Source organism: Raphanus sativus, chromosome 5 (assembly GCF_000801105.2).
Source record: "Raphanus sativus cultivar WK10039 chromosome 5, ASM80110v3, whole genome shotgun sequence".
Classification (NCBI taxonomy): Eukaryota; Viridiplantae; Streptophyta; class Magnoliopsida; order Brassicales; family Brassicaceae; genus Raphanus; species Raphanus sativus.
Window position 1 is genome coordinate 3,349,714 of NC_079515.1, and position 23,383 is coordinate 3,373,096.

General features: G+C 37.6%; 3 protein-coding genes and 2 pseudogenes across 5 annotated transcripts; 4 read left to right on the plus strand and 1 right to left on the minus strand.

The window, feature by feature from the left end:
- Positions 1 to 267: 267 nt before the first annotated feature.
- LOC108862969 (pentatricopeptide repeat-containing protein At3g09650, chloroplastic) lies at positions 268 to 2,823 on the plus strand. The gene has a single exon (XM_018637244.2). The coding sequence runs from the start codon at positions 334 to 336 to the stop codon at positions 2,671 to 2,673; it is 2,340 nt and encodes a 779-aa protein (XP_018492746.2). The 5' UTR covers positions 268 to 333; the 3' UTR covers positions 2,674 to 2,823.
- LOC108862970 (probable DNA helicase MCM8) lies at positions 2,800 to 7,898 on the minus strand. Of its 3 annotated transcripts, none has more exons than XM_056986342.1 (17): positions 7,640 to 7,897; positions 7,257 to 7,403; positions 7,056 to 7,173; positions 6,749 to 6,971; positions 6,485 to 6,648; positions 5,902 to 6,165; positions 5,677 to 5,772; positions 5,401 to 5,553; positions 4,899 to 4,969; positions 4,704 to 4,822; positions 4,406 to 4,535; positions 4,194 to 4,245; positions 3,973 to 4,120; positions 3,703 to 3,877; positions 3,289 to 3,459; positions 3,086 to 3,199; positions 2,800 to 3,002 (listed from the first exon to the last, which is right to left on the minus strand). In XM_056986342.1, exons 1-17 carry the CDS (start codon positions 7,850 to 7,852, stop codon positions 2,955 to 2,957), a joined length of 2,406 nt encoding a protein of 801 aa, XP_056842322.1. In that variant the 5' UTR covers positions 7,853 to 7,897; the 3' UTR covers positions 2,800 to 2,954. The 3 variants fall into 3 exon arrangements, 2 of the variants coding, with proteins under 2 accessions (XP_056842322.1, XP_056842323.1); XM_056986343.1 differs by having other exon boundaries at positions 7,257 to 7,400; positions 7,640 to 7,896; XR_008934415.1 differs by having other exon boundaries at positions 2,982 to 3,002; positions 3,086 to 3,215; positions 7,640 to 7,898.
- Positions 7,899 to 8,032: 134 nt separating this feature from the next.
- On the plus strand, positions 8,033 to 12,960 carry LOC108863219 (DExH-box ATP-dependent RNA helicase DExH10). The gene is made up of 17 exons (XM_018637570.2): positions 8,033 to 8,136; positions 8,221 to 9,205; positions 9,287 to 9,601; positions 9,695 to 9,799; positions 9,892 to 9,960; positions 10,137 to 10,304; positions 10,379 to 10,450; positions 10,516 to 10,632; positions 10,746 to 10,949; positions 11,059 to 11,217; positions 11,322 to 11,411; positions 11,546 to 11,638; positions 11,768 to 11,921; positions 12,017 to 12,165; positions 12,281 to 12,376; positions 12,487 to 12,579; positions 12,673 to 12,960. Exons 2-17 carry the CDS (start codon positions 8,225 to 8,227, stop codon positions 12,781 to 12,783), a joined length of 2,976 nt encoding a protein of 991 aa, XP_018493072.2. The 5' UTR covers positions 8,033 to 8,136; positions 8,221 to 8,224; the 3' UTR covers positions 12,784 to 12,960.
- Positions 12,961 to 13,111: 151 nt separating this feature from the next.
- LOC108857950 (PWWP domain-containing protein 2-like) lies at positions 13,112 to 15,148 on the plus strand (annotated as a pseudogene).
- A 5,462-nt stretch (positions 15,149 to 20,610) lies between these two features.
- Positions 20,611 to 22,382, plus strand: LOC108857952 (uncharacterized; annotated as a pseudogene).
- The last annotated feature ends 1,001 nt before the right edge of the window (positions 22,383 to 23,383 follow it).

A 23,383-nucleotide genomic window follows, 5' to 3' on the forward strand; every position in this document is an offset into this window, starting at 1 on the left:
ATAAACTTTATATATTTTTTTTCCTATTGACTTTAGATTTGAACTATTATTTTTTTATTATTTTTATCACATTTTAATTTGTTATTTTTGAAAGTTTTCTAAACATTATGACTATTTTTTGAAAAAAATATATATAATATTTATAAAATAATAAATTCAGTTTAATCTAATCGACCCCGGTCGAACCAGGTCGAACCACAATGACCCGTGATCCAAATAATTTCCGGTTCGTTCGCCGGTCCGGTTTTAAAAACACTGCTTTCCACCCAAATAATCCATTTGAAGTCATTTCAGAACACACACGCTCTCTCTCTCTCCTTCAATGGACCTAAGATGAACATTCTCCGACCACCACCCTCGACTTCATCGTCATCATTTCCTCCATACCCAAACTCTGCCACTTTAACAGCCTCTGCTTCTTTCACTCCCACCCACAATCCCATACCCCTCTGCTCAATCAACCCACCATTCACCGCCGCTGGTCTCCCCACACGCCGCCATTTTTTCGTACGGTCCGCCTCCGGAACTGCCAACAGCTCCGCCGGAGACCTCTCCTCGTTCTTGGGCTCATCTCCTGAACCGTACTCAACGCACAACGACCAAGAGCTTCTCTCTCTCCTCCGCAACAGAAGAACCGACGAAGCTTGGGCTAAGTATGTCCAATCCACTCATCTCCCTGGACCCACTTGTCTTAGCCGTTTAGTTTCGCAACTGTCCTATCAATCCAAGCCAGAGAGTCTCACGCGCGCACAGTCCATCCTCACGCGCCTTCGAAATGAGCGCCAGCTCCACCGCCTGGACGCTAATTCCCTCGGCCTCCTCGCCATGGCCGCCGCGAAGTCCGGTCAAACGCTTTACGCCGTCTCCGTTATCAAGTCAATGCTCCGTTCTGGATACTTACCACACGTTAAGGCTTGGACAGCTGCAGTGGCTAACCTCTCTGCTGCTGGAGACGACGGACCTGAACAATCTATCAAACTCTTCACAGCTATTACACGGCGAGTCAGACGCTTTGGAGATCAGTCTCTGGTCGCTCAGTCTAGGCCTGACACGGCTGCGTTCAACGCTGTGCTTAACGCTTGCGCGAATATTGGTGATACCGAGAAGTATTCGAAGGTGTTCGGTGAGATGTCCGAGTGGGATTGTGAGCCTGATGTGTTGACTTACAATGTGATGATCAAGCTGTGTGCGAGAGTTGGTCGGAAGGAGCTGATTGTGTTTGTCGTGGAGAGGATAATTGAGAAGGGAGTTAAGGTTTGTATGACTACGATGCATTCATTAGTTGCGGCTTATGTTGGTTTTGGAGATTTGAGAACTGCGGAGAGGATTGTTCAAGCGATGAGGGAGAAGAGGAGAGATCTTTGCAAGGTTTTACGAGAATGCAATGGAGAGGATTTGAAGGAGAAAGAAGAGGAAGAAGCAGAAGAAGATGCGTTTGAGGATGATGAGGGTTTAGTTTATTCGGCTGCTCGGGAGGAGGTAATCGAAGAAGGTTCTGAGGATGATGTGTTCAAGAAACTGCTGCCTAACTCGGTTAACCCGAGTGATGAGGCGCCGTTGTTGCCTAAAGTCTTTGCTCCTGACTCGAGGATCTACACGACGTTGATGAAAGGTTACATGAAGAACGGGCGTGTGGCGGACACAGCTAGAATGCTAGAGGCGATGAGGCGTCAAGATGATAAAAATAGCCACCCAGATGAAGTTACGTACACCACGGTTGTGTCAGCTTTTGTTAAAGCCGGGTTGATGGATAGAGCAAGACAAGTGTTAGCTGAGATGGCTCGGATGGGTGTGCCTGCGAATAGGATTACATACAATGTCCTCCTGAAAGGTTATTGTAAACAGCTGCAGATAGATAAGGCGGAGGATTTGCTAAGAGAGATGGCTGAAGATGCAGGGATCGAGCCGGATGTTGTGTCCTATAACATCATAATAGATGGATGCATTCTAATAGATGACAGCGCAGGAGCTTTGTCGTTCTTCAATGAAATGAGAACGAGAGGGATTGCACCAACTAAGATTAGTTACACTACTTTGATGAAGGCTTTTGCAATGTCGGGGCAACCAAAGTTGGCGAATAGGGTGTTTGATGAGATGATGAGGGATCCAAGGGTAAAAGTTGATTTGATTGCGTGGAACATGCTGGTTGAAGGGTATTGCAGGCTAGGTTTGATTGAAGATGCGAAGAGAGTAGTTTCAAGAATGAAAGAAAATGGGTTTCACCCAAACGTGGCGACTTATGGGAGTCTAGCCAATGGGGTTTCTCTGGCGAGGAAGCCAGGTGAGGCGCTGTTACTTTGGAAGGAGATAAAGGAAAGGTGTGTGGTGAACAAGAGAGAAGAATCTGAAGGAGATTCTTCTCCTCCGATGCTGAAACCTGATGAAGGGTTGTTAGATATGTTAGCGGATATATGTGTGAGGGCTGCGTTTTTCAAGAAAGCATTGGAGATCATCGCATGCATGGAGGAGAATGGGATACCACCAAACAAAACTAAGTTCAAGAAGATCTACGTGGAGATGCACTCGAGGATGTTCACTAGCAAACATGCGTCACAAGCCAGGGTAGAGAGGCGGGTGGAAAGAAAGAGAGCGGCTGAAGCTTTCAAGTTTTGGCTTGGTTTGCCTAATTCTTACTATGGCAGTGAGTGGAAGTTAGGTCCAAGAGAAGACTAGAAGACTAGATTATCCTATTGATCATGCTATCTCTTGTGCTCCAATGTATACTAGGTTGTTTACTAGATGTTAGATGTCGTCTATACTACACAATGACGTAAACATTCAACCCAAGTTCATGTGATATTAAATACTAAAGGGTTTCTGGCATTGTATAATACTCATTTGACTGGTTTCGTGATCAGATTCATACTTAGATATGAGCAATACATTAGCAAAAAAACTTACAAAATTTACTTTAAAGTTTCTGGTCTAAGGAAGGTTTTTGCCCGGAATCTTGTTCATCTTGACCTGGATGACTGACTCCGGGAATAAGATGAGGAGAGGACCTGCAAAATTAAATCAAATCCTTTAGCCATCTTTTGCCTGTTCATGGACTCTTCTTGTTTCTGAGATAGGTAGAGGAATATACCTGGTAAGTTTTTGGCCCTTTCTTGAGCAAGTAGCCGGCAGTATTCAGGTTCTCTAGGAATGTATCGATGTCTGGAACTCGTAGCCCGATCCTATCAGCTAAACTATACATCTCCTGTAGAAAAGTTTTTCTATTAAGAAATTGATCACCATAAAATGTCAGAAGCTAGTAGTTAAATTGTGGAGAATAGAAGTTGTTCATACCGAAACAGAGTAACAATCTTTTTGCTGCAACTCTGATTGCTTATCAAGAGCACTTAAGAAGCGTCTTGCCTCCTTTTGTTGACTCATTCCTCCACTCCGACCAAAATCCACAACCCCATGTTCATCTACGAACTTATCATACAAAGATTCTTTCATGATTTCAACCACATCCTGTAAAAGCAAATCCAACGGACAGAAGTCAAGACATCTTTAGCCAGTAGCAAAATATCCATTATCCAAGCCAACATCACAACAATGCAGCTTTATATTGAAATTTTCAAGCTAGCTACTTACCCTATTCAACAAAAGAGAGCAGAGGAAATAATAAGTTTATGCATGTATGGTATGGATGCTAATTGAGTGTATGGTCAAACAAATGCATGTATGCTACAAGGCACTCATGTTATGGCTTACCATTGCGTCCTGGACTGTTATATCTTCCCTTAAGTCAACCCGAGCTCTAGCTTGCGCAAGCCTGACCAAACTTTCCAGTTGTCTTGCTGTTATTGGTGTGCTATCAGCGGAAGTGTTATGGTCTCTCAGCTTCAAGTAAAACTTTTGAATTATCTCTCCAGCTGCCTTCGACATCCTGAATAGATAAAGAGATGTTACCCATAGTTCCTAATTTTAGTTCCTAATTTGGTGAGTATCTAGTAACTGCAGATGGGAGTCGGATCATATTACTTAGGGTTGACGAAAGTCCTTGCATAAGCAACATATTTCCTAAGCAGTTGGCCAGGAATGGGAGTGAAGTCATCGTCTTTCTTAGGGTCTAACCGCAGTCTTGAGAGTAGAGAACCCTCTTTCACATGCATATTTGCAGATCCTGATGCTGCATATCAAACGAGAAGTCAAATACAGTCATGTCTATACAAGCTAGACCTAACAACCAAAAGAAACTGGACCTGTCTTAAACTTCTTTAATGCAGGTGATGCTTCTGCACCTCCAGAATGAAGCTACCAGAAAAAAAAATTCAAGGTAAGATTCTATATTAATGGTTTCGAATTAAGTTAACAATAGATATCACAGACTTTTGTCTATCAACGAGATATAGACGTAAGCTAATATCTCTTTGAGGGATGTACCACAACAATAATCTCAGATGGAGATGCTCACCGACATAATGTGCTCGGAGACTTGCTTGTCGAGTAGCTCATCAGGTTTGTCAAGTAATATGAATACTAAATCAAACCGTGAGAGAAGGGCAGCACTCATTTTTAAGTTCTCGTTTACAGTTTTTGCACGGCTGAAATGAGATCATGAAGATGATCGTATCAAGAAAATATGCTGTGTTGGTTTTCTTTTCCCACCCAGTCTTAAACTTAGAAAATGCAGGGTATTTCTGCACTTAACAGTGCCACAACTATGATTTAAACACCCCCACAATGATGAGATAATACATTAATAAAATTACTTGTAGTGGCCACCAACAGGATTTGCTGCTGCTATAACAGAAGTCCGAGCTGAAAGACTAGCCACAAGTCCAGCCTTTGCAACAGAGACACATTGTTGTTCCATTGCTTCGAGCAAAGCCTATGACAATTTGATGCAAGTTAATGATAAAACAATGTACGCATCAGAAGTAATGACATTGTTGACAAGAAAAAACCTGATGCTCGTTGGTCATTTTATCGAACTCGTCAATGCAGCAAACCCCGCCATCTGCAAGTACCATGGCACCTGCACATAGGATAGCACTAGGTTAAAAAAGAGGAGGATTTCTCTTTCTACAAATTTTCCCTAGTATAAAGTTCTTCAATAAAACCCTGTCCTACTACTATCTAATACTGTTGAAGACTGGAAGCTCGACTGTTGAATGTACTATCTTTATCTTGAAGAAAGACTTTAGCTTGCTGCTTACCGACCTCCCATTCTAGCTAAACTATAGATATCATTACATCTACAGAGAAATGACATCAGTTGTGACCTACAAGGTATGCCTCACCCACTCACATCAAATTGGGTAGATATATTAGCACCTCTGACGCAACTAGACTGGGACTTTAGGCAAGTATATCAACAGCATGACTCAAACCCATATCTGGAACAGTCGAATCATATCCATATGCTGAAGTTTATACTTGCTAAATAAAGCGGAGGGAAGGAGTTACCAGCCTCAAACGCAAAGTCATTTGTCATGGAATCTTTCACTACAGCAACGGTGAGCCCTGCTTTAGTCGTCGCATTACCACATACATAGATGCCACGAGGAGAGATGGCCGATGCTGCTTGCAAGAGCTGACTTTTTCCCAATCCAGGGTCACCTATTAACGCATTGAAATCATCGATCAAAATTTTGGTGCATCAAACTAGTAACAAATAACCTCCCCTCAGTCCAGGTAATCTCTATACTTATGCCATTAAATTAAATCGATCTAAAATCTTACCAACAATTATGACATGAATGTCTCCTCTCACTGGAACTTTGTTCCGATCCATAGAATGCTTCCTTACACCTCCAAACAGGGATAGAGTTATCCCAGCTGTGGAAATGACAAGAAATATACAGACGGCAGAAGTATAATGTTATACAATGCTTCTAATAGTAATTATAAAGCCTTCTTCACCAATGATTTTCCCAGGGAAATTTGTTATAAACAGAAGTACTCTACCTTTGACAATTTCATGCCCATAGATAGATGGGCAAACTGAATGAAGTATGCGACGAAATGTATCAGAACCATATTCTTCGTTGAACTTCACAATAAATTCCAAATCTCTCTGCGAGAATGAATATAATTCACCAACATCTGCAGACTGGACACCGCTTCTGGAGTCTTCCGAGTTCTCAAATGCAGACTGCTTCTTCGAATTTTTAACTGAAACTGCCTCTATAAACAAGTAGTAGAATCCTTGATTCTTGGACTTCGATTTCCCTGGAACATTAGAATTTTAAAAGTTCATTAAGATTGAGTACGGCTTAGCATATTAAATCAGTCTCATCAAGGGTATGGCGACATGGTATTTAACACCAGTAAGAAATGCTTTAGCGTCTTGACCCGCGGTGAATGTCATTGTAAGTAAAACAACTGATCTTGTGGTAAGGATAATATGCGTATAAGATGCCCAAATATGTACCATGGAAGAATGCTTATAAGACTCAAATAAATCTCTAGCTATTATACAGTTAACGACATCAAATATTTTGGCTCATACAGACTATGAAAAGAACCATAAGAGTTATAGAATCAATACCTCCCCCAATATCCATGTAATTGTTAATTACTCCTATAATCCCTGTAACAGTCACCACATCACCAGGGATACATGTGTCCACAAGGTCTTCCATCAGCTCACATTCCACAGTTCGGGGTACACGTCCTTCTTCATGATCTTCAGGCTTTTGCAACTCCTGGACCCTGAAAAAAAACAGTTGGACAGTTGATTAACAATGGCAATATATATATTAACTAGCAAAAATGAAGAATACAAAATCATACGACGCAAATAGGAGAACACCTTATCTTCTGAAAATCAATGGTCTGAGCGGAGGATCGGACTGGAGTAAACATTTTGGACTTGCAACCATGGGTGTCACAATTTTGTGGAGGTGAAAACTTTCCATCATTAAATTCCCGGGTTATGCTAGTTTTACACTTTGCACAGTCAAAAGCCATCTGTGTGACAAGAGGCTTCACAGTACTAACTTTAACAACGGTCCCATGAACTGTTACAAGCTTACCTGCATTCACGCAGCACAAAATCTCAGGTCACTAGAGCATTTTTAACATTATAATTTATTCTGAGGAATGAGACAGAGGTCTACCAATATATGCTGCTCTCAGGTTTTTCAGCGAGATTGAAGATTCAGGATAATTATGAAGACGAATATTGATCTTCATAACATCATCAAAGCCATTAGTTTCCCATTGACCTAAAAGAACCTGTAAAAGATGTGAAGTAAGTGTCCATCTCATACCATCCAAGAAAACAAAAAACAAAAACAAATGAAAATTTAAGACCCTACCTTGTGAACAGCAGCATTCATACATGGGATAACTCCTTTGGGATTATCCTCCAAATTTAAGAAAAAATTCTCGATATCGCATAGCTTCTTGAATTGTTGAAGATCAAGCGGCAAAGAGAAAGAACCACCACCATCTTCATTCACCTGCTTCTCTCACCGATTTGTGCCAAGCCATGTAAGAAACTTATGAACTGTATCTTCCATGTAAGAACTTATGAACTGTATCTTTAGATACTGAGAACAGTACTAAAATCATTCTCTATCTACCCTGAATTTTACAAAACTAAACGAAATCTAGAGTCTAATTTCAGCAAAATCGATTAATTTTCCCGTCGAATAAGTCTAGAAGAAGCAATGACCTAATCGTTTTCCGAATGAGATACCTGAGAAACTAAGTCTCTACCACTCGGCGAGGAGAATATCCGGATAAGCTCCGCCGTGAGCATCAGCTTCTCCTCATCGATGCACGAGTTCTCGTTGTCTCTGAAATACACAGCTAATATCTTCGCGATATCGATGGAATCAACGCCGATCGATCCACGGCGTCTCGACGTCATGCTCGCCCCGTCGCCGCTTCCGTCTCCGTATATACCCATCACCGCCGTTACTCGGTCAGAGAAGAATCAATCTCTCTTCTGTGTTAAATTGTTTTTTGGCGGGAAATAAAAGATATTGGGCCTTTCTTATTACGGGCTCTGTAAATGGGCTTTACTTATTACGGGCTTTATAAATGGGCCTATTTATTGAACCCTAAACCCATTGATTTATTATCTGCCACATGAACACTACTACCTCTGTATATCTGAAAAAAAAGAACTAAAAGGAGAAACAAGCTCCCGCCGCCGAGATATATCTCCGTCTTCACGACCGGCACCGAAAGGTACCATCTTGTTGAATTCGTTAAACCCTAGTTCGTATTCTTAAACCCTAATTTTTTTTTGCTGTGTTTCTGATTTGCTTATAGATCTATGAGCACCGTAATGGAAGAACCGGAGACTCTCGGAAAGAGGAAAGCATCCGAAAGCTCAAAGCTTTCCGATGAGACCACCACGACGAAGCGTAGAAACAGCCAGAAACGAGCTTGCGTACACGAAGTCGCCGTACCCAACGGCTACACACCGACGAAAGAGGAGGCCGTCCACGGAACTCTCGACAATCCTCTGTACAACGGAGACATGGCCAAAACCTACCCTTTCACACTCGACCCTTTCCAGAGCATCTCCGTGGCGTGCCTTGAGAGGAAAGAGTCGATCTTGGTCTCGGCCCACACCTCCGCAGGCAAAACAGCCGTCGCGGAGTACGCCATCGCGATGGCCTTCAGGGACAAGCAGAGGGTGATCTACACCTCCCCGTTGAAAGCCCTGAGCAACCAGAAGTTCAGAGAGCTCCAGCACGAGTTTAAAGACGTTGGTCTGATGACCGGTGACGTCACGATCTCCCCCAACGCGAGTTGCTTGGTGATGACGACGGAGATTCTGAGAGCGATGCTTTACAGAGGCTCTGAGGTGTTGAAGGAGGTGGCTTGGGTTGTTTTTGATGAGATACATTACATGAAGGATAGGGAGAGAGGGGTTGTTTGGGAGGAGAGTATTATCTTCCTGCCGCCTGCTATTAAGATGGTTTTCCTCTCGGCGACGATGTCGAATGCTACCGAGTTTGCGGAGTGGATTTGCTATCTGCATAAGCAGCCGTGTCACGTTGTGTACACGGATTTTAGGCCCACGCCGCTGCAGCATTATGCGTTTCCTATGGGTGGGAGTGGGCTTTACCTTGTCGTTGATGAGAATGAGCAGTTCCGTGAGGCTAATTTCATTAAGATGCATGATACTTTCCCAAAGCCAAAATCTTCTGATGGGAAAAAGAGTGCAAATGGCAAATCAGGTGGTAGGGGCGGCAAAGGTGGTGGTGGTGGCGGCGGTGGTGATTCTGATGTTTACAAAATTGTAAAGGTATGATATTAGTAGTTGTTAAAACAGTTGAATACGTATCCTGTAGGTTTTGTTAGTTTAACTCTTTATCTAACTTTGCAGATGATCATGGAAAGAAAGTTTCAACCAATAATCATCTTCAGCTTCAGTAGAAGGGAATGTGAGAATCATGCGTTGTCAATGTCAAAACTCGATTTTAATACGGAGGAAGAGAAGGGGACTGTGGAAGAGGTATTCAACAATGCTATGCTGTGCCTGAATGAGGAGGATAGATCTCTGTCCGCCATAGAGATGATGTTGCCACTGCTCCAACGTGGTATCGCCGTCCACCATTCTGGTCTTCTTCCTGTCCTCAAGGAATTAGTGGAACTTCTCTTTCAGGAAGGGCTTGTAAAGGCGCTTTTCGCCACAGAAACTGTAAGATAATTCTATAATTAGCTTTTTGTCTTTTTCAATCGTGTTAACTTATGTTAAAAGTCTGTTGTGCTGATTTTTTTTATTATGTATCAGTTTGCTATGGGTTTGAACATGCCTGCAAAAACTGTAGTGTTTACTGCTGTTAAGAAGTGGGATGGTGACAGCCATCGTTTCATTGGGTCTGGTGAATACATCCAGGTGGGTTGTTGTTTGTTGATGCTAGTGATGAATGTGACGAAGTGGCGCAAATGATATTGTAGTAACTGTCTGTTTATATTGGATGCTTGCAGATGAGCGGCAGGGCTGGACGTCGTGGAAAGGATGAACGTGGTATCTGTATTATTATGATTGATGAACAGGTAATTTTGCTTTAAGCTAATTACATGATTACCATTTCTGCCTATTATAGTTATATATGGTATATTCACCAAATTATTGTAGCCTCTGTGCATTATTTGAAGATGACTCTAGATAGATCTCTTTTGTTTGTTTTTTTATCCAATCTCTTAGATTTGTTTATGGTGTTATTCAACAGATGGAAATGCCTGTACTCAAGGACATGGTGCTGGGCAAACCAGCCCCTTTGCTTAGTACTTTTAGGTTGAGTTACTACACAATTTTGAATCTATTGAGTCGTGCGGAAGGACAGTTTACAGCTGAGCATGTTATAAAACACTCGTTCCACCAATTCCAGTATGAAAAGGTAGCTGTTGCGGTTGTTCTTCCCTTTCCTCTTTCTAAATCTACACTTTTTAATGCTAATTATTACAACCTCAGGCTTTACCGGATATTGAGAACAAGGTGACCAAACTTGAAGAGGAAGCTGCCATCCTTGATGCTTCTGGAAAGGTGCTCAGCTCTTTCATATTTTCACGTCCGTAATCTAGACCCGTTCTTACTTAAATTGTTTGCAGGCAGAGGTTGCTGAGTACCATAAGCTAAAACTTGACATAGCTCCGCTGGAAAAGAAACTTATGTCAGAAATAATAAGGCCTGAGAGGGTGCTTTGTTTTCTTGATACTGGTCGGCTGGTAAGTTCTTATTCCAAAGCTAATTAATCAGTGATTCAGTGGAAAATAACTATATTTTCTTTTATATAACAGAAGCTTCTCAGTATTTACTTGGACAAGTGTTTTCTGTACAGGTTAAGATACGAGAAGGTGGGACAGATTGGGGCTGGGGAGTTGTAGTTAATGTTGTTAAAAAAGCTTCCGTTGGAACCTCCTCTTCACAAGGTGGCGGATATATAGTGGATACTCTACTTCATTGCTCCACTGGTGTTAGCGAGAATGGTGCAAAGCCAAAGCCGTGTCCTCCCCGTCCTGGGGAAAAGGGTGAGATGCATGTGGTGAGAGTTCAATTTTCATTTTTAACTTACGCAAGACTTTAGCTTGTTAATTCTATTCGTGTTAGTAGTAGTGGAGTTTTGAAAAATTGTTTGCTTATGCGTTTTCTAGGTTCCTGTTCAGCTACCATTAATTACTGCTTTGAGTAGACTAAGGATATCGGTTCCGTCTGATCTTCGGCCACTAGAAGCAAGACAAAGCATACTACTTGCAGTACAGGAGTTGTCCAGTCGCTTCCCTTTAGGGTTCCCAAAACTCCATCCAGTCAAGGTTTCTCTCTAAGCTGCTAAAGTAGTGCTATCTTCAGTGTTTGAACTACTAAATTAGCATAAAATTGGATTCATGATCTCATTTTATATATAATAAATCTACAGGACATGAATATTCAAGATACAGAGATAGTAGAGCTGGTCAGCCAAATTGAAGAAGCTGAGCAGAAGTTACTTTCTCATCCGATGCACAAGGTACTTGCTATACAGTCAACACTCCGTCTGCTTCACATTTTGAATATGAGTTTCGAGAAATTTTTGATAAACCATACGAAGAACTTAAGGACTTTATCAGTAATCTATTGTCTCGTGTTTCTTCTGTGTTGCAGTCTGAAGATGATCAGCAAATGAAGAGTTTCGAGAGGAAAGCGGAGGTGAATTATGAAATTCAGCAGTTCAAGTCGAAAATGCGTGATTCCCAGGTATATTGCTCACTTGCTTATCCATGAATAAATCAAGTGGAGTGAAGACTTTATTTAACCCGAATCTGTTATAATCTGAAGTTATTTTCATCCCTCTCGTGTTTCACATCCTATTGTTTATCTCTGCAGCTTCAAAAGTTTAGAGATGAGCTTAGGAACCGTTCTCGGGTATTAAAGAAACTTGGACACATTGATGCTGATGGTGTCGTCCTTGTAAAGGGACGAGCTGCCTGCTTGATAGACACTGGGGATGAATTGCTTGTCACTGAACTGATGTTTAATGGTACTGACAACTTATTTAGCTACCCTGTTTAATTGACTTATTGGTTGGATACACCATATATCCTTGCGTTGTGTTGACATTAAAATTCTTCTCAGGCACTTTTAATGATCTGGATCATCACCAAATAGCAGCCCTTGCAAGCTGTTTCATACCTGTAGATAAATCAAATGAAAAGGTAGAGCTAAGAAATGAACTCAATAAACCGTTGCAGCAGCTCCAAGATAGTGCACGGAAAATTGCAGAGGTAATAAATTAATTCCCTTAACCTGAAAAGCTTGTTTATTAGTATTCATCTACATGTGCATTTTTCTTTGTTTTGTAATCTTCGATTTTTTTTTTTTAATTCTATGGTGCTCTAGATACAACATGAATGCAAACTGGAAATTGACGTCGAAGAGTACGTAGAATCCACCAACAGGCCTTCCCTAATGGACGTTATCTACTGTTGGTCAAAGGTTAGTATTACTTGATCTCAGAGATGCTTTTTTATTTATAATAAGGACATGTTATTCAATGTTGAGAGTATTGCCTCTGCTTAACTGTAATGTTGTTGTCTCTTTGGAAGGGTTCGACATTTGCAGAGATAATGAATATGACTGATATATTCGAGGGTAGTATCATTAGGAGCGCCAGAAGGCTCGACGAGTTTCTGAACCAGGTAACTTTGCCAAAGCTCTATAGTCTCTCAGCTGCTATTACATTTTCTGTGAAACTTCTCATGCCATTTTTGATTGGTGTTTTGTGTGTTCAGCTTCGACTTGCAGCGGAAGCAGTTGGAGAGAACAATTTGGCGAGCAAGTTTGCAGCTGCTAGCGAGAGCTTGCGAAGAGGCATCATGTTTGCGAATTCACTTTATTTATAAGTACTCTTTTGCAGAGTTTTTAGCTTCGCTGTATTGGGTAGCCATTGCGAAGAGGCAATATGTAACATGACTTAACTTAGATATGGTTGTCTGTACTTTTTCTTTTGGACTCGGTGAACCTTAAAATCACGATATTCTTTTGGTTTATCAAGTTAAGATGGTGGTGAAATTTTTCGATTCCTGTTCTAAACTTTGACCAGTTTGAGGTGATGCATGATCAATGAGTTTTTAACACATAATAGGCGCTTTAGCTCTTTGGTCCGTGGTGAAATGAAGGGAAACAATCGACTGGTATTGGGAAGCTGGGCCGCTAGCCATGGGTTTGTAAATGGGCCCAGTTAATGATCGCATTGATAACAATAGTAATAGGATGATAAACGTGGACTGTGCACAATATAGAAAGTTACCAAACCGAGGAACTCAGTATCTTTCTAGGCATGGGAACCTAAATGTAGATGAGGAGACTAAGGAAAGTGAGAAGAAAGTTCCAGTTGATGACAAAGAGCTGGTGACCGTAAATGGTGTAAAAGATTCTGATGGAGTTCAAACAGAGCTACTGGTTGACAAGGAAGTGGAACTCTCTTCTCACAACGTTGAGCTAAGTGATGTGAATGTTTCTGACGTCAGAATGGTGGTGAAGAAGACCTTGCCGAGAATAGCAAACCAGATTGCTCAGGAAAGCAAGGAACAGAAGCTGAGAACTGGATAATGAATGTTTTATGGGTTTAGAGCCACACGAGAGCAAGGATGAGAGTACTTTGGATAATAAAACATCCACAAAAGTGAACCTCTCTGACTCAGATTTGGTTTGGGCCAAAGTAAGGAGCCATCCGTGGTGGCCTGGACAAATGTTCGACATTTGGTTTAGGCCAAAGTAAGGAGCCATCCGTGGTGGCCTGGACAAATGTTCGACGCCTCGGCTGCATCAGGTAAAGCGAAGAAGTATTTCAAAAGAGGAAGTTATTTAGTTACGTACTTCGGGGATTGCTCATTTGCTTGGAACGATGCATCACGGATAAAGCTTTTTCGGCAGCATTTCTCCCAAATGTCAAAGCAGAGCACCCTGCCTGATTTTCTTGATGCTATTGATTTTGCTTTAGATGAGGTGATTTTCTTGATGCTATTGATTTTGCCTTAGATGAGTTATCAAGAAGGATAGAGTTTGGTTTAGCCTGTTCTTGCATCTCAGAGGAAGTTTATCAAAAGATCAAAACCCAAAACATAATCAATCCCGGAATCCGAGAAGATTCAAGCAGGATACACGGTGGAGATAAGGTCTTAAGTGCAGTCTTCTTTGAACCTACAAACCTTGTGGACTATGCGAAGCGTTTAGCATGCTCTCAAAGCTATGATGCTACTGATGAGCTGCAGTTTATAAGTCAGGTAGCTAAGCTATTAGCTTTTAATCGGTGGAAAGGGTATAGTGAACTCCCAGAGTTTGAGACACTTCAGGGATCAGTAGAGTCTGCGCTCAAGATTTCTCCTGCAGAAAAGGAAAGTAGCTTGTTTGGAATAAAATACTCTGTTCTCGAACCGAAAAAGACTACTAAAAAGAGAAATACAGAAGGTCAATATGATGACTGTAAAGACGATGGAGTATTTGAATATTGAGTATACTACTGTTCCAAAGAAGAAGGAGAAGACTTTGGTAGAGTTCATTGCTGAGAAACGATTAAGCCGAAGTAATGGAAAGAGATCAGATAAGAAACCGGATTGCGAAAAGAAACGCAAAGTTGTGCATGCAGAACTTCCCAAGTCCCCCAAAAAGATCAAGGCTAGCCTGCAGAAGACAGTAGACTCAGGGTCTCCAGTTTCTGCCAAGAATGATGGTAAGACTACAACAAAGAAAGCTAAGACAAGTTTTGGAATTGGAGCAAGCATATTGAGAGTAGCGAACCAGATGCATTGTTCAACACCTACTACCGGACCCATTCCTTGCAGTAACTCGAACTCCAAAATGGCAGCTGAGAACATTGGCAGTGGGAAAAGTCTCCAGGGCAGACCTAAAGCTGAAGCATTGTCTGTAACAGTTTGCTTCTCCTAATGAAAAGCTCTCAAGGCCTCACTCTGCTTCTGCTATGAAAACCTCGAATGGTAAATCTAACCCCATCAGCGTAGACAGCCTACAATCCGGAGAACTTGAACAGGCCTCAAAGGAAACGCCTAGCACTACCCTTGTGGAGGACTCTGTGTTGAAGTCCAGGGACTTAAAAGACTCATCTAAAGAACATATGGTAAGCAAGGATAGATTAATGAAGCTGCAACCACTGTGGGTGAGATGTCTACTAAGATCAATCTAACTGAGTAGAAAATCACTGGCTCGGTTTTGAAAGAACAGCCTGACAACAAGAACTGCTCTGAGTAGAAAGAACAGCAAGTGCCGGTTCCAATTTGTCAAGAGTCTAAAGCGGACCAGAAAAAATGCTACCCTTTTGTTAGAACCAAAAAAACAGTCAAAACATTGTTTTTAATTCATGTTGTCTGTTTTTTTCTTTACTTGGTTGATTTTTAATACCATTTTAGTAGCATTTTCTACAGATTCACAAAAAATAACAAAAATATAATTTATAGATCAAGAAAACATATAATGAAATATGCTAACATCAATTTCACAAATTTTATTGTTTAACATAATAATAAAAGCCTATGATAGCTTACACTTTTTTTTTTAATTTCAAAAGTTCCCATCAAAATTACAAACACTTGCAAAAAATAAAGAAACAAGCGGTTCCCATTTAGATATTTCAACAAAATTCAGTCACAACGGAAGAGTGAAACATGAGCAACTGATATTTTAAGTCAATTGTATTTTTATGATTTTTTTAATTTACAAAGCTATTCTAGCAAAATGGGAAAAGGCAGAGAAAATAAATTTTTTTTAATAAAATAAAAAATATAATAAAGTTATTAGAGTGTAGGATTGTTGTATTTTGGTTTATTTTGTAAAATAAATCATTTCAGGTGAGAAAAAATATATTGTTGTTTGTTGGTTTGTGAAATTTAATGATCAACATTGCAAATGACTATGTAATGACCATTACATAGGAAATAAGACTTTGAGAGTAATGAATGAATCAAATACAAACTAAACAAAAAAAACTAAGCAGAGAAAGTGTGAGCTTTGAGTTTGTTTGAGAGAGAGGTGAAAGAAGAGCTAAGAAATAAATTATCGATTTACTATATCATATTCAATCTTTATCAATTTGCTATTTCATATTCAATCTTTATTAAATGTTTTTCATCTTATTACATGAAATCTTCAAGATAATATCAAAAGTAAGTATGACTTCAAGTTAATTACAATATTTGCTATATCATATTCAATCTTTATTAAATGTTTTTCATCTTATTACATGAAATCTTCGAGATAATATCAAAAGTAAGTATGATTTCAAGTTAATTACAATTCCCAACGAAAGCAAAGAATTTTCTGGAATCGGAGAAATCAGAAGTTATATTCGATTTCTAAGCGCTATTAAGTCTTTGATCAAAAAAAATAATGCACAATTAAAGAACTATTTTATTTTTTGATCAAAAAAAAGAATAATGCATAATTAATGTTAAACAAATAGATGAAAGAATATTACGTTGTTGTTTGTTGATTTATTTAATGATCAAGATTAGAATGACTATATAATGACCATTACATAGGAAAGAAGACTTCAAGAGTAATGTGAAGTCTGACTCGGTAGAAGTGACTCCGAGACCTACTAACCTCAGGACAAAGCCTAGCTGCCAAAGGAGGTAGTCGGTCGAAAATCTCAATCAGTTCGAAAATTCATCTGGTTTTGTTTTATAGCATTACTAAAGTGGTTTAACAATTGAAGTAAATCAAAATTAACGTTATAAGAATTTAATTACATCACCTATATATAAAGCAAAAGTTCAACATTCTAGATCAAATTCAACCATTTCAAAAATCCATCCATTTTACCTTTTACCACTAAGCTATTTCAACTGTGTTGTATATTCTATTATATTTTTTAATACCAAACGGCGATATAGACGATTTCCTAAAACAGAAAACTAACCTGTAGCACTAGCCGTGGCACTAGCTCCACATTGACTGGAGCTACGTTGACTGGTGAGTCCACCTCCATGTCAACAGCAACAGCGTCTTTGGCGGCAATCTCATGGTCCTGAAAAGAAAGTCACAGTTTTTATCAAGTTGAGCAAATATACACTTGATAATCGTTTAAGAAGTACTGATCTGCTCTGAATTAACAGCAAGCTCAGACTTATATCCCACAGCTCCATCATGTTCGTACCTTTCAGCATCTTGTTCCACATTGACTGGTAAGTCTTCACTGAACTTGTGTCCCACATCGCCATCCTGTTCTTGAAAAAGAATGTGTGTTTCCCCATCTCGTTCCACGTTGATAACATAGTAGTCCAATTCCATCTCTATATCCTGAAAAAACCATATTTTAAATCACTTTTCTTGAAGATTCTATGTGATTAAGATCCATCTACTAAAAGAAAACCCTAACCCTAGGATGAATCATGTGAAACCAATGGTGAGTTTGACAATCAATTACTTGAAGACCAAGCATTAGCGTAAGAAGAGAGAATAGAGTAGACGCAATACCGGTCGGCGGCATCATATTCACGGCGAACTTGTAAACGGAGGCAATGGAAACGATTTCGCAGTGGTGGAGAGCGAGTCTTTTTTGAATGAAGAAGAAAACGCGAAATTGTGACTTCAACCCAGATATCAGAATATATAATATGAGAGAGAGAGAGAGAGAGAGAGAGAGAGAGAGAGAGAGAGAGAGAGAGAGAGAGAGAGAGAGAGAGAGAGAGAGAGAGAGTAGAGTGGACGAAATACTGGCGGCAGCGGTCGTATTCACGGCGAATTTGTAAATGAAGACAGAGGTGGTTTACCGTTTCACGGTGGAGAGCCTAGCTGCTAAAGGAGGTAGTCGGTCGAAAATCTCAATCAGCATATATAAAGCGAAAATTCATCTGGTTTTGTTTTCTAGCATTACTAAAATGGTTTAACAATTGAAGTAAATCAAAATTAACGAATTTAATTAAAATAAGAAATAAAATAAGGTTAAAGATAAGGTTAAAGATAAGGTTAAAGATGCTTTCATAAAAATATTTCTAACCCAACCTCAAATCCTCAAATTTTGATGTTTTTGTGATTCCAATTCAAATCTTGAATCATTGAATTTTGAGGTTCTGAATAATGAAACTAAAATTTAGAACCTCAAAACTATTTTTTATTTTCTGTTTGGTCTTTATAATTATTTCTTTTAACAAATACATATGCTAAACTTAATTTAGAATAACTTAAGTATATCAAAATAAAATAAAATAGCATAAATATTACATAATATAAAATGAAGTTTACAATATAAAAATACATTAAATAAAGTTCACACAAGAAAAAATTACATTAAACAAACTTAACACAAATCAAAGCAAATTGCAAAAACATTAGACATTACATCTTACAAGTGGTATTTTATATGTAATTTTTAAAAAATTGTGTGTAGTGTGTTGTTTTATTATATATTTCATTTATATCATCTTTTATTATATAATATTATAATATTATCTATTGTATAATATATTAAATGTATGTTTTATATATATTTGTCAAGTTTTATCATTATTAATAAATTTTGCTAATGTCAAAGAGTATAATGCAATAGAATAAACTTTTAAAGTTTTGGGTTGGAGATGCTTTAAGTGGTTGCAATTTTTGTATTTCTAGTGATCCTTTTTATTTTTTTATGTTTGAAAAAAAGATAAAAGAAAAAAAAATTGTTTTGGTTCAGGTTTTTTTCAAGTAGATGAATTTTGAACCTAACAAAATATTTATTTAATAATTTTCATAATTGAGAATGTAATCTTATTATATAAAGCTTGGTTCTTCAAAGTTACTAATTAACATGATCGCGACACATGTTATTAAAATTTTTAAGATTGCGACATGTGTTAATCTATATAATAATTAAAATATATATTAAGATAATAACAAAAATAAATTTTGTTGAAAAAAGTAATTGTAAGTATATCTAATAGTAATTTTCCATTTTAAAATCCTAAACAAAACATAGTTGCAAATAATTATTTGATAGTAATTTTCCTTTTATTATTTTTAAAGAGGTTAAAATTTATAATGATATAAAATATATATACTAAGATAACCAAAACGAATTTTGAAATAAATTAATTTTAAAATTGAAATAAATATATAAGATAATAAAAACGATTTTTGGTGAAATTAATTATATAGTAAATTTCCATTTTAAAAATCTTAAACAAAATATTATTTAATAGTAATTTCCTTTTTAATAATGCGATATTTTTAGAATATATCATGATTAAAACAATATATACTAAGAAAATAAAAACAAAAACGAATTTTGAAATTATTTAATAGTAAAAAAGAAAATTTAAAAATTACTTAATAATATTCTTTTAGAAATATTATTTGATAGTAATTTTTCTTTTAATATTTTGAAGTTGTGTTAGAATATCTCATGATTAAAAATATATATACTAATAAAATTAAAAGAAATTGAAGAAATAATTTTCGTAAATTTAATAGTAAAATTTAATTTAAAAAATATTTAATTGTAAAATTTAATTAAAAAAATTATTTAATAGTAATATTTAGAAATTTTCTTTTTTACAAATCTTAAAGAAGAGAAGTTTGTAAAGTAACTTATTTAATACTAATTTTCTTTTTCCAAAATCCAAAAAATTTACGGATATTTTGTCCAGCTGTTATGCTATTGTGACTAAGTTAATGTGACTATTACGCTTATATGTGATTATGATTATGTGTGTTTATTCTTATCAACATATATAAATTGGTTATGTTGTTGTAGATCATACTACTATGAAATTTAAATCAAAAAGAACGATTTTCCAATGGATTGTTGTAGGTCATGCTATTAAGGAATTTAAATCAAAAAGGAAAACTTTCCAATAGAATAATGTTATGAATAACTCGCCTATACAACATGAATATTGAAGCCGAAATCCTAACCGGAAGTTATGTGGAAAAACAGATTTGTATTCGTAGAATAAGTCTCATATCGACATATGCAAGATGACCTTTTAAAATGAAAAGACTTCAATTTTCTATAAGAGTGTTCTATGAAATGACTATCAACCAGAGTTAAGGTCAAAGCTTAAAAAGTTGGTCTATTTGTCAAGTCGAGTCTTACAATTATATGTCGCACTATCAAGAGTCACTACAACTGGAGAACTTTAAATTTTTAAAACATAGTGACAATAGTGTTTTACAAAATATTGTATATAGAAAAAGATGTTAAAGTCACACCATGAATGTTAAAGTAAATAAATTTGATATTTTATCTAGAAATATATTCGATATTTAGCTGACTATCGATAAAACATATTGACTGGTGTTATGTAATATTAATATTTTTGATTGTGTCGTTTTTAGTTTGTCTTACACAATATAAACAATATAGAGAGTTCACAGTTCTATATATTTCAATTAACTATAGCTAATATTATTTTTAAAAATAATAAAAAGTGAAGTATTTATTAAAAAATAAAAATATCAATGTACTATTTAAAACACCATTATTATTGAAATAGAATATCAACCAAAAATTATGTAATAAAACAGATTATTGTTATTAAAATATCACCAATATATACTAAAAGTTCAAAAATTAACGTGAGAAAAATATTTCCAATCTTTTTATGTGTTCGTAAATTAAAACATCAAATAAAACCCGTGCAACGCACGGGTCCATATCTAGTAAGAAAATAAAATTAAAAGGATATATGCATATAGTATATCTTTTGACGTTGACGAAAAAAGAAAAAGGAATTAAAAAACAAATAAGAAAAGGAAATAGGGAAAACAAACCAAACCAAACCCTAACGATTCAGAAGAGGAAGTTTACGTTCCTGCTTTCAGAAGGAAGGAAAAGACGATGGATGTGGAGCGCGAATCATGGGACGACGAGCTTCGGAGAAGAATCAACGGCTTGGTGAATAAGGTGAGCGCGAACAATCTGAGACATGTAGTTTTGGAACTCTTGGATGAGAATCTGATTAGAGGAAGAGGTCATTTGTGTAGTTCCTGCATGAAATCTCAGATCGCTTCTCCTGTTTTCACCGATGTGATTGCCGCTTTGATCGCAGTCGTAAACTCCAAGTTCCCTTCCATCGGCGATCTCTTGTTGAGAAGATTGGTTCTACAGATCCAAAGGGCTTACAAACGCAACGACAAGCCTCTTTTGTTGGCTGTTGTTAAATTCCTCGCCCATCTCGTGAACCAGCGAGTCGCTGGTGAGACTATCGCACTCGAGCTTGTCCACATGCTTCTTGGTCAGCCCACCGGAGACACCCTCGAGGTTGCTGTTGCTTTTGTTAAAGAATGCGGAGCCACGCTTCACGAGCTCTCCCCGAGAGCCTTTAACGCTACGTTTGAAGTCTTTCGCCGGTTTCTTCAAGAAGGGAGTTTGGAGTATAGGTCTCAATGTTTGATTAAGTCTTTGGTCAGTCTTAGGATGTCCAATTTTGAGGGTCATCCAGCAATTCGTCCTCAGTTGGATCTCCTTGTGGATTCCGACGATCAAGAGACACACGAGATCTCTTTCCTCGACCAAATCGATCCAGAAACCTCCCTCGACGTCTTCAAGCCCGACTCTGAGTTCCACCAGAACGAGAAGAAATACGAGCAGCTTAAAAGAAAGATACTTGGAGAGCAAGAAGAAGAAGTAGATAGTGATGATGGTGATGATGATGATGATGATGATGATGATGGTGATGATGGTGATGATGATGATGAAGAAGGGACAATTATACAAGATCATACAGAAACAGATCTCGTCAGTCTGAGAAGGACAATCTATGCTACCATTATGTCGAGTCATAAACTGCTCCAAATCCGACTCGAACCAGGTCAGGAGACGGAGATATGCGTTATGATCCTTCATTGTTGCGCCGAGGAGAAAACTTATCGTCCCTTCTATGGTCACTTACTTAGCTCACAGGTTCTGCCTAAGAAGCAAAACGTACAGAGAATGTTTCGAGAATCTCTTTGTGCAGCAATATGCAACTGTTCATCGTCTAGAGACGAATAAACTTACTAAAGTAGCCATGTTCTTTGCTCACGTGCTATCCGCGGACGCTCTTCCGTGGCGTGTCCTTGCCAATGTTTGCTTAACAGAGGAAGACACAACATCATCCTCCCGTATCTTTCTCAAGATACTTTTCCAAGAGCTATCTGAGCAATTGGGGATGAGGGCTTTGAATGAAAAGCTTCAGGATCCGACCATGGTGGACACCTTTGGGTCAATCTTCCCAAAGGATCATCCTAAGAACATGAGGTTCTCCATCAACTTCTTCACCTCCATTGGACTCGGGGGCCTCACTGAAAGACTCAGGCAGCTTCTAGCCGAGAGAAAGAGACCGGGTACCTGTCTTGATGAGACGGAGATTAGAAAGCGTAGAAGACGAAGGGTCGCTTGTTGATTATTATTTTGGTCTCGATGATGTAACAAAGATTAAAAGATAGGGAAAATTTGGAGAAATACCTTCATATAAGATTTTATTTTGAAAACTGTACCATCATATATTTTTTTGGAAAAATTTACTTGTTCGTGTAAGTCAAATTACCCAAATATCCAATTACAATGTTGATAATTATTTTTTTTTTAATAAACACAAATAAGTTAAGAATTATTTGTGTTTGAAAAAGCATCTTTTAAACTCTTACCTTTCCAAACAAAATGTTCATCATTTTTTTTTTAAGAGAATTTCCTGTACTTCTGATTGAAAGATCTTTTTTTGGCTCTGATGTATGATTGACATATGAAAATCCAGAGAAAAAATATAAGAGGCAAATGGTGCATTGATGTATATATTTTTTTTTCTTCTTTGACCAGCACGTAAGAACTCTTACACTTTTTTCTTTTTTCCTTTTTAAAAACTCTTACAGTTATAAATTTTTAACATATTTTTTACTGTTTTTATATGTATAATTCAACCATTCATCTTTCTATGTCGTAAGGATACCAAAAATCAACAACATGAATATGTTTAAAAAAAAATTCAAAAACATTTATTTACAACAAACATAAATAATAATATTTTAAAATTTTAATTTAGTTATATATTTCCTGAATTAATAGTATGATTATAAAAAAATACTAATTATAACAAGGGTAAAAACATCTTATTACAAGTAAAAAAATCTAATTTTCAAAAAAGAAAAAAAGAAGTGTATTTCTCAAATTTTAAATCACAAATAAAGTATTTTCAAATTATCCTTAAAAATATGTTTTTGGTTTTTTTTTTTTAATTTTGGATACCTTTAAGAAATATCTAACTTATTAGGTTTATATGTCTTCCTTTAAGCTGTATGTATCTACCGATGATGTGGTTGGATGCTACGGGAAAAAAAAAAGCCAGCTTACGTGGCCACATTGCAGAGAGACAAATAAAAAAAGTTTTTTTTTTCAATTAGCTTTCTCTACCGTTACTCGCCGCTCTTTTCACCATAACTAGTAACCTATTTTCTCACTCGGCCGGTTTATTCTTCTAATTTATACCGAACAATGATTTAACCAAACCAAACCGACTTTTTCAATCAATC